This window comes from Cebus imitator, unplaced genomic scaffold (assembly GCF_001604975.1).
Source record: "Cebus imitator isolate Cc_AM_T3 unplaced genomic scaffold, Cebus_imitator-1.0 Scaffold355, whole genome shotgun sequence".
Lineage (NCBI taxonomy): Eukaryota > Metazoa > Chordata > Mammalia > Primates > Cebidae > Cebus > Cebus imitator.
Genome location: NW_016107670.1, coordinates 1,241,338 through 1,257,896, shown reverse-complemented (window position 1 = coordinate 1,257,896; position 16,559 = coordinate 1,241,338). Strand labels below are relative to the sequence as shown.

At 35.4% G+C, this 16,559-nt stretch overlaps 1 protein-coding gene across 1 annotated transcript in view; it reads right to left on the bottom strand.

The window, feature by feature from the left end:
• TMC1 (transmembrane channel like 1) overlaps positions 1-16,267 on the bottom strand; it is a 137,975-nt gene extending 121,708 nt beyond the window's left edge. Inside the window, exons 1-3 of the mRNA XM_037730607.1 lie at positions 16,207-16,267; positions 9,070-9,117; positions 3,016-3,187 (exon numbers count right to left, since the gene is read on the bottom strand). Of these exons, the coding sequence (XP_037586535.1) occupies positions 3,016-3,187; positions 9,070-9,117; positions 16,207-16,267 (281 nt within the window). The remainder of the gene's footprint in view (positions 1-3,015; positions 3,188-9,069; positions 9,118-16,206) is intronic.
• Between the last annotated feature and the right edge of the window lie 292 nt (positions 16,268-16,559).

Below are 16,559 nucleotides of genomic sequence, written 5' to 3'. Positions count from 1 at the left end.
CATTACTGTATTTCCATTAAGAATCACATGTAAAACCACATCTCTAATCCAGCATCAGCAAAGAATGAAAAACTGATCTATATGATGTGTGGATTTGCCAGGTAACTAAACCTATACGCCAACTTTCAGAAATCCTTTAATGGAAACCATTCTAACACTAATTAAATAGTTTATAAGTTTAACCTGTCCAAATTCTAAGTCCTTTAAAAATCAAATGAATTGTCTTTAGTAATTAATCCCTTCTGTAATTATCCCTGTGAGAAGAGTTTTCACTTCTCTGAGACTCCAAGCTACTCTGGGACACATATACGGTCTTATGTCATAATAATTTGTATCTAAGTGGCCTCTCCCTTACTATATTATAGACTTTTGAAAATGCAAGATTGCAGGCAATTGCATGTTCATATCCAAGTATCCCAAAGATGTTAGCAACTTAGGTTGTGCAAAAGTAAAGGAAGATAAATACTTATTGAATAAACACATGTGAATAAGTACTTATTGAATAAACAAAACTTTTCTGGAGAGTTCAGGGTTATCATCATAAACCCAGTGCTCAGAGTACACTAAAATATAACAATGACCTCTGAGATTATTATGGTATGGAAAGACGTTTATTCCTATACTAAATGATCCCAGACTGGTATATCTTTTAAGTCTCTGTTGTTAATTGTTTATTTCACCAGGAGGATCATGCTGTGTTACAGGGTACAGTTGTTGAGACATAAGTTACCCTCAAATATGAAAGTAATTAAAATACTTTTCTAACCAGCATTACAGGAAACCTGCTTTTCTAGAATCACTCAAAGAAAGGGCTAATCATATTAAAAGCCATAGGCACGCTTCATCTAAATTTTCAAGCTAATCTGTGCAAGAATGGCTTTCTATCTTAAGTTTGATATATTTAAACAACAGTTGTTAGGAAGAAAAAGGCATAATATGCTGAATTTCTCACTGCTATGAATATATTACTTATTCTCTTAAAACTGGGTCAGGAAAAGCCTGTAATATTACTGGAAATACTCCAAAATGTCTAACAAGGCAGTGTTTTTTTAACTGCCTCCAAAGATAGTTTGCATTACAACCTTGGTTTTAGTTGGTTTCAAATGTTGTGTCAATGAAAGGGAAATTCCCTGAGGCATTACTTGAATATTTAAATAAAAAAGACCCTGAATTAATTAACCTAAATAATTGTGCCCTGATTTGCCTACCAATCTTTCTCAAAAATATTATCTAAGATTTTCTTTAAAAAAAGATGTTTATCTTCAAAATAAACAACAGAAAATAGACTCTAAAATAGAGAATAGAACTATCAATAATCACAACTAATTTCTTATACTATTTATAATAGATGCACAAATTGTACCAGCAGAAATACAATTTGTAAAACATATGGAGAGAGTTTGGTTATGTGGAAGAGTGGGACCTAAGGAATCTTGATTCTCAAGATCAGAATAGAACATAAGGCCAGCTAGGGAGAGACACTGTCATAGGCACAGGATCCAGTTGCTTCACATGGCCCCATTTCCTACAGGTTGAGCAGTTGCCATGAGGGCCGTCAGCAGGTGAAAAGAGCAAAGGAATTCCTGCCCAACTCATCTTTTTAAAAGGATTTTTTTTTTTTGAGGCATAAGTAGGAAAAGCAAATTTTGGAACACAACCTATATCATGCATACATCAATTGGTGATGTTTTCTCAATGAAATACCCCCGTCAGAAAGCATAAGCTTTGCTAAATAGGAACTGTTACTATATAATAATGGAACTAACAATCACAGTAATACCTGGGACTTAACATTGTGTTGCATTTTATTTTTGAAAGGAATAAAGTATGAAGGTACTTTAAAAGCAGATCCAAATAAAAAATACTAGAGTCAAAATTTAAAATAAAATTTTGTCTTGGTATGCAAAAGAGGGAAAGGGGAAGCTGGGGAAGAGAAGAAGGAAAACTAAGACATGAAGTTCATAGGGTTATTCTTATCTAAAAGAGGCTGTTGTCTGTTAATATTAAGCTTCTCTACTTGACAAATTTTTCATACAGTTGTTTTTAATAACAATCATTTATAAGGAATAATATAATAGTTAGAGCTATTGAGTACAGAAGCGTGTCATCTTGGAAGGACATCTTAGAAAGTTCCTCATGCTTTAAAGTCCTAGGAGTGCTTGGAGGAGATTCCACCGCCTGATGGTGATTCACATGGCCCTGTTACCTGTAAGTCGTGGAACAGGTTGACTGTTCCCTTTCATTCGTTCCAAGGGGTCTAGGTTTTCTCTTATTAGAGGTATTTTATACACACACTTTTCCTACCTGCCTGCTATCTGCAAATTTCCAAAAAACCAAAGACAAGAAAAGTCTCTTCTTGGATGTTTCCCAAATAGCATTAAATATATTATTCTGCACAAAGTCAGCATTCAGTAAAATGTTTTCCTGGTGGAACTGAACGATATTGAGCTGTACTAAAAAGAAAATGACAACCCAAATCCTCTGTAACAGAGGCTACCACACTTTCTTTCTGTAAAGGGCCAAACAGTTAATATTTTAGGCTTTGAGTGCTATATACAACTCTGTCCCATATTCATCTTTGCTTTTAGTTAATAGCCCTTTAAAGCTGTAAAAACCATCTTGGGCTGGATTTAGCCATAATTTGCCAAACCCTGCTCTGAAAGATAAAATGATGTGTGCTCACTATTTAGAAGTTTCTACTTAACCTAGATAACAATACATATAATTAGTGGAATAATTTTAAAATCTTTAAATTAACTGTAATATGTCAATGACCTATGATAATTTAGATCCTTCATAAGGGAATTTCTCATGGTCCACTTTTAATATATATTCATGTTAAAATTCTATTTTAACTATTAAAATACATTTACTTAAGTAGAATAAAAAGTATCATCAGATTAAGGCTGTCTTTCTAAAATAGTTTTAATTACCAATTTTAAGGTCAAAGAGTGTCTAAAAGGAATGATCATCTTCAGCATTGGAGCTTTCAAAAGAATATCAGAACTAACTTACGCTCCTCTCTTTAGCCTCCTCCTCCTCTCTTTTTCTCTTGCCTTCCTTGTTTCTTCATCCTCTGGTTCAGGTTCTGGGTCATCCTCATTGATAACATCTCTGGTCCGTTTCCTCTTTGGTCTCAAGCTCTCTCTTCGAGGTAGTTTATCTTCCTCCTCTTCTTTCTCTTCACCTAAACAGAGAGGTTGATTCAATGAGTAATGTCAGAAAATGCTTCCTCCCACTAGCAAGTTTATTCTTAGTTTTTAATAACTACTATTACACATCTGACAGCACAATCTAGCAATTCTCCACATCATGATAAGGTGCATCATGGCATACATATTTCATGGTCCATCATTTAAATAAATGTATGTAGATTTCCATTTCCATTGTGATTCATTGACTCAGATATGTGACTGAGTCAAATTTTAATATGTTTTTGAAGAGGTTCTAGTGTTCATTTACTTGAGTAACTAAACAGTTTGGTGGTTAATATCATACCATGACCTCTAAGACTTTTCAAATAAGTCCAAGTTTAGAGCTTACCATTCCATTACATAATTGTTGAGTGATTAACCACTTCATATTTACCACTACTTCTATCTTAGAACAAAGAAGAGAAATGTTAAAAAGATGCTACAAACTAGAATAATTTTGGAGAAATTCATTCAGCCCTGAAGTTTTCTCCCAATTTAAATTTTCTTCATTCTTGATTCTAAATATTTTTTTCCTTTTTTCTAAATATTTGTTTTCTTTCCCTTAAAAAAAAAGTAGTATGCACACTTGCTTGGTCATTTATTTCTTATGAATAGAAACAGGTAACTTATAAATTTAATGTAAAATTGAGAATATGACAGTATTATTTTGTTTAATCAGCAACTAACAATCAATTCCTCATATTTTTATAATTTTTTAGGATGCTTCCAAGCAAAGAATAGAGAGATAATTAAGATAAAGGATAAACTTTCCTTCACAAAGTTTGTAACATAACATTACTACTTCAGCTTCATTTCTATTGCTTCTAATTTCTTCTAACATTTAGAATAAACTATTATAAAAAAATATTACAGTTATCATTATCCTCTTAAAAAGAGGCTACCATAGGAAAAAAAATTATACTTCAATGGAAAACTATGAATTATCTGTAGCATACCTTTCTGTGTTATCTGATTCTGATTTTATGGAAACTACATGACAACATTGAAAATTATACATAGCCATATAGCAATACAAAACACTTCTTATCTGTAGATATCCAAATAAACTCTTTCCAATGGTGAGACAAGCCCCTTTCAAAAAACAACTTTGCCTTTATTTGTATAGTCATTTCAATATATATTATCTATTAATGTATCTATTCTTTGGACTTTCCTTTGAACTGATTATAGTACCTCAAAATTGTTTTATTAGTTAAATATGTTCCTTTCACATATGTGTGAGTAATCATTTTGTATTTTCAAAATTATCTTTGATTACCACTTAAAACTTTTTTATTGATATTTCATGTTTAAGATCTAAATATTACCTATATTACTAAATGTCAGATGTCAGAAACAGAAACAGAATAACATTTTTTTTTTTTGAGACAGAGTTTTGCTCTGTCACCCCAGCCTGGAGTGCAATCAGGCTGGAGCGCAATAGCACAATCTCAGCTCACTGCAACCTCCACCTTCAGGGTTCAGATGATTTTCCTGTCTGAGCCTCCTGAGTGGGTAAGATTACAGGCATGCGCCACCACACCCAGCTAATATTTTGTATTTTTAGTAGAGACAAGGTTTCACCATGTTGGCCAGGCTGGTCTTGAACTCCTGGCCTCGAACTCCTGGCCTCAAGTGATTTACCAGCCTCAGCATCCCAAAGTGCTGGGATTACAGGTGTAAGCCATCATGCCAGCCCATAGTAACTTTTCTAACTGGGCTTGGAAAACTAAATACATATTCTGTCATCCAAATCAAGAATGAGTTTCTGTTTGTTAAATGTCGTGGCAAATGTATGATATCTGAACCCCCTCATGGTATTCTGCATATTTACCCAGCATTTATTAGCCACATTAGTCACTGATTAAAGAAAGGACAAAATCTTAACAGGAGGTAAGAAACGATTTCATCCACTAATAACTCACAAACCCAAGAAGCTACTTGGTATTCTGAATTTGAGTATTTTTGTATTAAAACTAAACTACTGGGATGACATCAACAAGATGACAGAATAGGAAGCCCTGGCCCCTTCATCCCTCCATGGATATAAAAGTTCAACAACAATGTGGAGATAAACTCCCTTTGTGAGAAATTCAAAAACTAGTTGGAGGGTGCCTGCACCCTGGATGAACACAAAATCAGCTAGGAAGCTGGTAGAAAAATCTGACACACCCTCACACCGTAATTCCACCCCACCATACAACTGGGCGGAAACCACCATCTCCCAGTTTATCCCTGGGGAAGGGAGAAAACAACTGAACCATGTGTCCAATATTCCGATTTTTCTGTGGCTTCCCAAGGGACTGGTTTCTGTCTTGCCAGAATCTGAGTACTGACCAGAAAAGACCTCTGGTTGGGAACCAATGAGAGCAAAGATAGCCATTTTAATAGTATGCCAGCACTCACAATAGCCCCTTCCACAACTTAGAGTGACCAGATGAAAAACACCAAATCTCCACCTCTGTCTGGGGAGAACAAGAGTTGGATAGGGCATCCAACACTCCAACTTCTGGAAAGGATGTCTGAAGAACTGGTTAATGTCCCACTTATCTCCTAGAGCACTAATGGGACCCAGCATACGCTAGATGGCCCAGGGTCATGGAGAACAAAGGTGAAGTTTTGAACTAGTTTGTACTTATTCATCAAAGCCCCTTACCCCAGTTCAGTGTAACACAACTGGCAAGAATGCCAGCCCTTGACTTACCCCTGAAATGGGACAAAAAAGACTGAAATATATATTCAATGTGCAGACTTTTCAGGAGGCTGCCTAACAGAATGGCCAATCTCAGAGCATGGACAGGACCCAGCGTACTGTTGATGCCTGGGGGCCATTGGAAACAAACAAACAAACAAAAGAATTCAGGACATGCTGCTTCCCCAGAAGACACATGTTATGACAGAAGGACACTGGAGGGAAGAAAAGATCATGAATTCTTAAAAAGAAAAAGGTCAACTGAAAATCCCTCTTATTGAGAATTTACACACACAAGTCCAGAGAGGATGCATACATAGGAAATGTTTGAGAGGCCCAAGAATCTCTGGCCTGCATCCCTGGTGAAAATCTTCTCCTATATAAATCTTGTCCTTATCCTGAAGACTGGGAAAAGAATCTGTTTTTTCTAATATACAGGTACCAACACACACACACACACACACACACACACACACACACACACACACAATCAAGAAAAATAAAGAAACAGGAAAACATGCCCCAACGAGAGAAAAAGATAAAGCTCCAGAAACTAGCCCTAATATGATGGAGATACATGAATTGACTTAACAGACTATTAAAAATAACTCATAAAGATGCTCAACAAAGTCAGAAAAAAAAATGCATGAACAAAGTGAGAATTTCAACATAGAAATAAAAATATAAAAATAACCAAAGATAAATATTGAAGAGTATGAGACAACAACTGAACACAATAACTGAAGAATACAATAAGTAAAATTCACTACAGAGGCACAACAGCAGACCAGATCAAGCAGAAGAAAGAATTACCAAACTAAAAAATAGGGTATTGAAATTATACTGTTAGAAGAGCAAAAGCTTAAAAAAATAAGAAAGACTGCAGAAAGTTTTATGAGGGATCAACAAGCAGACCATATATATACTATGAAAGTATATATATACTCTCATATATATATACACACACAACTCTCTTATATATACTATAAGAGTTATGAAGGAGAATAAAAGAAAGAAAAGGCCAGCAAGACTACTGAAAGAAATTGATAGCCAAAATCTTCCCAAATCTGGGGAAGGAAATGGAACTCCAGATTCAGGAAGCCCATAGACCCTAAATTATATGGATCCAAATAAATCTACACAAAGACATATTATACTTAAATTGCCAGAAGTCGAAGACAAGACAGAATTTTGAAAGAAACAGGAAAGCAACTTGTTGTATACAAGGAAATCTTCATAAAACTATAGGTGATTTCTTAGCAGAAACTATACAGGCCAGAACAAAGTAGGATGATATTTTCAAAGTGCTGAAAAGAAGAAAAAAAACCTGCCAACCAAGAATGCTATACTCAGCAAATCTGTACTTTATAAATGAAGGAGAAATAAAGACTCTCAGACAAACAAAACCTAAGTTAATCACCCCTAGACTTTTCTTACAGGTAATGCTAAAGGAAGTTCTTTATGTTGAAATGAGAGGACACTAAACAGCAAGACAAAATTACATGAAAATATAAAACACTCTGGTAAAGATAAATATATACACAAATACAGGATACTATAATACTTTAATGACAGTATATAGATAACTTTTAATTTTATTATAAAAGTAAAATAACAAAAGTATTCAAAGTAACTATAAATATATATTAATGAATGCATAATATAAAATTATGAAAATCAAGACATCAATAACATTAAGTGTCAGGGAAAGTAAAATCATAGTTGTAGTATGCAATTGAGTTTAAATTGTTTTCTGTTTAATATAGGACTTTTATTTATAATTATGAAATGTTGAACATAAGTCCCATGGTAACCACAATAAAATTTATATAGAAGATACACAAAGAAAAAGAGAAATGAATCAAAGTATATCACTATAACAAAAATTAATAAAACATAAAAGAGAATAGCACAATATAAAAAAGGGACAAAAGAGCTTTGAGACAAAAAACAATGAACAAAATGGCAAAAGTAAGTCTTGCTCTATTGATAATAACTTTAAGTGGATTGAACTTCCCAATCAAAAGGCATAAAGTGGCTAAATGGATTAAAAAACAAACAAAGTTTAAAAAACAAGGTCCATCTATATTCTAACTACAAAAGACTCACTTTAGATCTAAGGACACACATAGGCTGAAAGTGAAGGGATGGAAAATGATAATGTTATGCAAATGGTAGCTAAAAAATAACAGGAGTGGCTTTACTTATATCAGACAAAATACACTTGTAGTATAAACTGTCATACACAAAAATAAGGACATTATATAGTAATAAAAGGGCCAATTTACCAGGAAGATATCATAATCATAAGTATATATGCATTCAACATCAGAACATCTAAATTTATAAACATTAACCAAACTAAAGAGAGAAAATATACAGCAATATAATTATAGGAGGACACTTCAATACTCTACATTCCATAATGGACAGAGCATCTAAACAGGAAATCAATAAGGAAATAGCAGACATGAACAACATTCTAGATCAAATGGACTTAGCAGACATATACAGAACATTCTACCTAATAGCAGCAGAATGAACATTCTTCTCAAATGCATAAAATATTACTCTAACATTCTCTCTGCCCTGTCTGTGTAAAAACTGGTCATAATGAAATCATCCAGCCTACCTCGTGTAAATCATAAGACCCTCATTCCAAAGAGTGTCCTGCCCCATACCCAGAAGAAAGAAATGCATGCTTAGAGAGGCCGAGAAGAATCTAGGCAGACAGCCTTGTGGCATTTTCCCACTCAGAATGTAAACATTAGATTATACTCCTTTTGTCCAATCATATTTCTACACTGCTGTCCATACTTTGTTGAACCTAAGGATAAAAATAAACAAATTTTTCTATCTTTGGGTCTTCATCCTAAGGCTTTAATGAATACATGTTCTATAAATTTATATGCCTTTTATTCTATTAATATACCTTTTGCTGGTTGATTTTTCAGCAAACATTCAAGGGACCAAGGTGTTGGCCCTTAAAATGCCAACTGAATAGAATCTAGAGTGGGGATTCTGTTTGCTGAACTTGATTCCTCCTGTGAGACCATGAAAAATTATCCACACACACTTCTGCTTATAAGAGCTAGCTCAAGGCCACAAGATAAGAGGATAAATCCCTTGAATTTACTGATATTCCATAGGAAACATATCCCAAGTGGGCCCATCATCACTTACTTGAGCTTTCCTCAGTATCGTCTTCTTTTTCCTCCACTCTGATTTGTACTGTTGAGGAAAGAAAAGAGTACAGCAATTATTTAAATGCCTGTATAATTGTTAGTAAGTGGTTTTTACTTTTATCGTTTTTATCATAATGTTTCTGTGCAGTCAGTAAAAATTTTCCATAAACTTGTCAAAATGAGTATGATTTATTAAAGTTATACAGCTACAGCATCTTATACAATGCCATGCAAAGATTTTTCTATGTCATTATCTTCAGGGATTTGCAAAACATAGCATTTATAAGACCAATTCAAAATTATAAGTTATCAGCTCAATTTAAAATAACGTCAACTGAAATAAATTCTGTATTGCAATAGTTGGACTTGGGGTTTGTTGGGTTATTTTATTTCATAAAAAATTGAATTGTTAATAAAGCTATATCCACATGCCCAAGCCAATTAGGTTAATAACCATTAACTACTTAAAAATAGAGAATAATTCATTCCAACCACTTTTACCAAGCATGAAAAAGTCTTTAGAAAAATGATTAAAGCCAGATCTTTTCAATTTCAATTATTTTTATAGGTGTTATATTAATAAAGCCTAAATTTCCCAATATGTAACTCCCCTTGGCAATGTGGAGATAGGTAATTTTACAGTTCTTTCCAAGACAAAGAACACTTTCTCTGTTTATTCCTCACCCCATACTCTTTTTGTCCAATCATATTTCTACACTGCTGTCCATACTTGGTAATATAAGTAGAGAACAAAAAAGAGCTTGTTTATGGTTTTGCTTCCAGTTTATAAAGACATATAAAGCTTTTATAAAATTTTTAATGCTATAGTAATATGAAAAAATATATTTATTGGCATATTTTTTCTCTTGTAAAGTTAGTATCCTTTCATCACAGGTTTCTTGCCTTGGAAAAATTAGAATATTTCTTAAAAATCAAAGTCTATTAACTTACTTATGAAACATGAATTTTATAATATTTTTATTTAAGATGGAATGGCATTTGTCCAAAAAAGCAAAGATGACAAACAATGTTGCTGTGAACAGATGAAACAACCTCTGGTTTTGTTTCTGTTCACTCACTGTCAAAGGTTATTATTCAGAACTTGACAGGCATATTGAAAAGGCAACACATGCCAGGAGAGTAATTCCATTCACAAAGAAAATTATTGTCAAAGCACTTTCTGCTTTAAACAGCATCTGTGTAAAAAATTTTAGGATATGCAAAAATGTTATCACTCAACATCAGCCACAAAATGTGAAAATAAATGTTCTTTTGTTCAAAGTGAACATATGCCTTCTGCTGCTGGCTGCAACTGAATCTACACAGGACAAAGATCTTTATGTCACTACTGAGAGTTTGCAATAATGAAGGCAGATACTTCTAAGGAGATATTCCACATTCCACAATAGGTCATGGTCTTTTATTTGCAATTAATGTCACAACTAAGCTTCTTCAGTCAAAGAAAGATTCCCAAGGAAAGAATTTTAATGATACCAGATTAGTGTTGAAGCAGGGTCTTATCAGTTATATATAAAGAAGAAACAGCTGAGGACAAATAGCAAATGCTGACCCATAGCCTACTTTGCAATATGCATAGCCAAAGCAAATGTTTAAAACATTTGTACAATGTATTAGGCTGATTTGTAATGATTATTTCACCAGAATGTGATTATATAAAGTTAATTAAATAAAATAGGAAAACTACTAAATCAATAAAAATATAAGCAAATCTTTAGGAAGGATCATATATTAAATAAAAACAGCAGAATAAGGTATCCCAAGCTAAGGAGATAAGCAACGACTCAGTTTTCTCTAATAACCAAGGGAGAGAAAAAGCAGTGCTAGAGACATGAATCATCTCTGGCACAGAAAGAATAGTTATAAACAACCATTGAATAAAACCTAAAAATCATAAGGGAAGATATTCCCTGTGGTGGCAAGTAGAGAACAAAACAGAGCTATGACTTCTCAGTGATGCAATGAAGATGCTGCAGAAATGACATTCCCTCCTCTTGAATTGGTTTTCCAATAGTGATTCTGGTCTGTGCATGATTGTTTCCACATTCTCATTAGGTGGTTTCTTTGCTTAGCAGCATTCCTTTGTCTGATCACGGAAGTCATTTTTTGTAGTCATTGTGATAATACTTGTTCTTTTCTTGAGTGAAACCCTCAGCAAAGGCATCATCAGCATCAAGAACTAAATAGCAGCACTATGACCAGGAGATTTAAGACACTATCAAGATCCTTAGACCAAGATTGATTTTAATTGAACATTATTCAGCCTGAAAAGTAACTATCAGCACTGGCCTACATCTCCTGCAACTTAAAGCAATATGCTAAAGGATCACATTAAAAACTCCCCCCAAGACAAAAACCTGTGCAAAGAGATAACTCAGAACACTTGAATAGGAGCTACAAACTATTTCCTTTCTCAGACAATCTTTGAGAAGTCCTGTTGCCATCACTTCTCTCAGCAATCCCTAGTACCTTATTCCCAATCATTTGATCTCCTCATGCCATGGCTGCTCCCCAATGCCTATTGATAATGTACTTTAAAAATAACCTTCTCTCCTGGGGAGTGATGGGGGGATAGTGAAAGAAGAGGAGGGGAAGTCTGTCAAAATGTTGGAGGCAGCAAGCAAAACTGCATTGAAGTATGTGTAGTTAAAAGAGGAATATGCAATAGGAGCAGATGAACTCCTAGGCAACCCAGATCCTCATTTCATGCAGATAGACTTGGTAATTAAAAACAGTAAAAGGAAACAACAGCAAAATGTCACATTTCAGAGGCATAGGAGTCGTTCAGACAAGTGGATGTTGTTCTGGGCTCTCTTTTTTAATCTATAATGCTGAAAGTAGTTTATGCTTCCTTAGGATAATACAGTGACCAAGTGGCCAGAAGAGTTTAATGGTATTGCCTTTTTCTCTAATCCACATTTACCTCTTGAAGCAATGTTTATAGCTCCAGGTTATTATTTGAGAAACTGAAAATTCACTTATTGAATCACCATTTATTGTGCACTCACAAAGGAATACAGAGAAAATGCTCTTGGATAGGAGTTTGTAGACGGTAAAAGAAAATACCGCTGGCTTTGATGAGTCTTACTATTTGATGCAAAAGAATGACTTTATAGGCCTGGCACAGTGGCTCATGCCTGTAATCCCAGCACTTTGGGAGGCCAAGGTGGGTGGATCACTTGAGGTTAGGAGTTTGAGACCAGCTTGGCCAACATGGTGAAACCCTATCTCTACTAAAAATACAAAAATTAGCTGGGCATGGGGGTGTACGCCTGTAACCCCAGCTATTTGGGAAGCTGAGGCAGGAGAATCGCTTGAACCCGGGAGGCAGAGGTTGCAGTGAGCCAAGATTGTGCCACTGCACTCCACCCTGGGCCACAGAGTGAGACTCCCTCTCAAAAAAATAAAATAAAATAAGAATGACTTTAAAACAATAAGGTTTGAGATTAGGTATGGATATCTTATCTAGTCTACTTGAGGAATAACAGCAATGTATTATCTAGCTCTTTTGTGTTTCTTCACAGGATTCTTTTTTGTGTATGAGGAATGTCAACATTGACTCTTCTCATACAAATTGGATGTCTATTACCGCAAACTAAACTTTCTTGACAGGGATGTTGTTAATCAATGGCATCACAGGAACAAATGAACCCATGTCATCCCTGTAGGGTGTAATGTGGGATGTGGGAGAAATAGAAAAATAAGAATAACCACAGGTTCTTTGCTTAAGCACCTAAAGAATGGAATTGCAGGAAAAGAAGATGGAAAACTATAGGGAGAATGGCTTAGTTAGGCGCTTTTAAAGATCAGGAGTTTAATCAGACCCATTGGATTTCAGGTGCCTTCTAGACATTCAAGCATGACATTAAGTAGGCAGTTGAGTATTTGAGCCTGGAGTTCAAAAGAAAGGTTTGGGCTGGAAATATGACTCAGGGAATTATCAGCATATAGATAGTATTTAAAGTCAAAAGACCAGATGAGAACACAAAGAAAATTTGTGTCAACAAAACAGAAAAAGGAGTCTCAAAATGGTGAGGAATGGGAAAAGAAGAACAAACTGAAGAGATTAAAAATGAACAATCAGCTCTTAAGCAGAAGGAAAGTCAGAGATTGTGGAAGACAAAAGATGTGCATCAGAGATGTATGGTAAGCTGCCGAGTAAAGTACAATGAGGACTGAAAATTGATCACTGGATTTGACAGTGTAGAGACAATGATGATCTCAGCCATCATAGATTTAGTGTAGTCGTGTGGCAAAAAGCTGAATTAAGTGGCTTCATCAGCTGATGGGCAGTGAGTTATAGGTTACAGCCATTTTTGCTAGTTGGAATGTTCTTATATACTGATAAAAAAGATCTAATGAGAATTGAGAAATTGATGATGTAGCCTATAAAATGAATCCCCTGTAATGTTATGCAAACAACAATGAATTAGATTATTAATTCCTCAGTTTTATTTCTCCTTTTGATTTGTCCCTGGGCTGTGCTTCTCAGGCTGATACTTTGTTAAAAGACTGAACAACTTACTAATATATCTCTTTCATATATTGGAGTCCACAATAGCAATTCAAAAGTATGGAGCTAAAAAATGGGGTAGGGAGAAGAGAATGAAAAGGAGTGAGAGGAGGAAGGAGAGAATAAGAAATAAAAGAGTAAATATGGGGTGAGAATTACAGTAAATGATAATGGAAAAGAATAAATATGAAATAAAATTTTGCATTTTTGTCTTGCTACATATGACAAATAAATATTTATATATGTATATATATATATACTGTATGTGTAACCTCAGGTATATATGTATATATATACTGTATGTGTATATATATATACTGTATGTGTAACCTCAGGTTAGCTAAAGTCAGACTACCTCTCTGTACTATTAATATTTTGCTTTAACAAGAATTTGAAGGTGAAAAGCTAGAAAATGTGAATAAAATAATTTTTTAACATGCTATATTCCAAAGTGAAATTTGTCATATTTTATAAGAAAAGTATGAGCCCTTAATGAAAACATAAAATCTCTCCTCTCCCTCTCCAGGGGAAAAAGAGAGAGAAGAGGGAAGACAGACCAGTGAAATTATAAAAATAAGCTATGATTTAAAAAGAAAAAAAAAAACCTCTTTAAAAGGCAACATTCTTTTGAATACACACTGTGTAATATTATATTCTGAAAATTCTAGGTATAAGGCCATTCAGTAGGCCCTCAAGTTACTAATGTCTGATTATAGCAATGATAAAAATGGTGGAGATGAATATTTTGATATGAAGAAAATTATACATAAGTATGCATGTGTATGTATATAAGCTACGTGAAGAACAGCATGTAGATGTTTTGCTTTTCTTAAAACCAAACAAGAAGTAAATCAATCCAAATTTCAAAGAAATGAGTAAAGTTAGCTCTAAAGAAGACCAAACAAGAATTGCCCAACAACGAGCCACTTGGATGCTAGATTGAGTCACCAAATCATATTCAGGCATCATCACCATATAGAGAATGGCCCATGATATGGTTCAAATTTGTGTTCCTGCCAAAATCTCATGTCTACTTGTAATCCCCACTGTTGCAGGAGGGGCCTGGAGGGAGGTGACTGGATCATGGGCACAGACTTTCTACTTGCTGTTCTTGGAATAGTGAGTTCTCATGAGATCTTCTTGTTTAAAAGTGTGTAGCACCTCCCCCTTCTCTCTCTTTTTCCTGCTCTGACCATATAGGAGGTGCCTCCTTCCCCTTTGCCTTCTGCCATGATTGTAAGTTTCCTGAGGCCTCCATGAGGAGGCTGGATAGCAAAAAGCAGCCATGTTTTCTGTACAGTCTGCAGAACCATAAGTCAATTAAACTTATTTTCTTTACAGGTTACCCTGTCTCCGGTAGTTCTTTTTAGCAGTGCAGGAATGGACTGACACAGCCCAACTCTCTGATTTTATGATAACACTATTGGTGGTTGTCAAGTAGGGAACTGAAGTTATTCTCTACAAAACAAAATAAAAATAATGGGATGCAATTCTTCTTACTCTAGAATAAAATATACCCAAGATTATTAAATCTCACTCAGGTTAACTACACAGCTCCCTTTATTTTTGCTACTTCTAGGTCAGGACAAAAAGAAGCTTATGCCATTTGTTTATAACAGTCCCAAGTCCTTCAAATGCTGGTATTAAATATAATATTTCAGAAGCCATTGAATGAGAGAATAATTGTTTAGTTCTTATAACAATCAAATACCTTAATAAACCTGTAAGCTATAGACATTTAAAAAATGATCAGGAGTGAGAAACACAGAAATGAGATCATTACACAAATATCATCAAAGTATCTGGGGAAAAGATTTAATGAGACAGACCTAGGCTGATATTTCTTCTGTGTGTACTAGTATCTTATCTTCCTTAAGACCAGTTTTGTGAAAACCAGAGGGTACACACATTCAAAAACACCCTCCTGAAGACTTGTATAATAAATGCCCCCAAAGCTGGTCATATTTTCAAACATTGCAATATCTTGGAGATACCAAATATTTACTTTCAATCTCTGTGGTTTTAAAATTACAAAGAGAATAATAGTTTTTTCTCTTTTTTTCTTTTGAGTTAGAGCCTCTCTCTGTCACGAGGCTGGAGTGCAGTGGTACTGAGGGACTATATTAACTTCTCTTCCCAAGTCCACAGGGGGTGTGGTTTCAAAGGCAAGAACTTCCCAGCTCCATGCCTCCATCCACCTCCCCAACCCAGAACTTAAGAGTTCTTTGTCTAACTTTCCCAGGCACAGGCTAGGTAAAATTACAGGTGAGCTTTGTTTAGAAAGCCCACCAAAAGCTCTGGGGGAGGAGGCTTTAACTACAGGCCAAGCAGGCAATCCAGCATCAGAGTCAAAGATCAATCACTCTAGAGGAAGTTTGAAAGAACTCCTCTCATTGGACAAGAACAGGAATGGGGCAGGAATAACTTCAAAGTTAAAACTCCACTGCACCCTGCCTGCAGGGATTTCCCTCTCTGCGATCCCTTCCACAATAGCGTGGGACCTCTCTCTTCTCTACTTCTCTCTCCCTCCCTCCCTCCCCCGCCACTAATAAATCACTTTGCAAAACTCTTTGCATCCGATATTTTCTTAACGAGTAAACTCACAGCGCTGAAGAAGCCTCTCCCCAATTCCTGGGGCCAGGGAGCCCAAGAACCTCAGGCACATCAAATTGGAGGGGACGGGGGTAGTTAATCCCTGTCCTGTCCCCCGACCTGGTTACACCTTTGTCGAGCCAGCCAGGAGAAGACTTAGGAGTGGTTAAGTGTATCGGACCACTCTCACTTGCTAAAATCTATCCTATTCACTTCTTTTAAATCACTGGGTCTGAGTGGGACTGAGCACAGCGGGAGTGGTCGCTCTAGCCCGCAGAAGTGGTCGCTGTGCACACAAAGTGCCACACTCACCCGTGAACTGGCCAGAGCCACAGGAGCAGCAACTGCGGGTGCCAGAGGCTCGC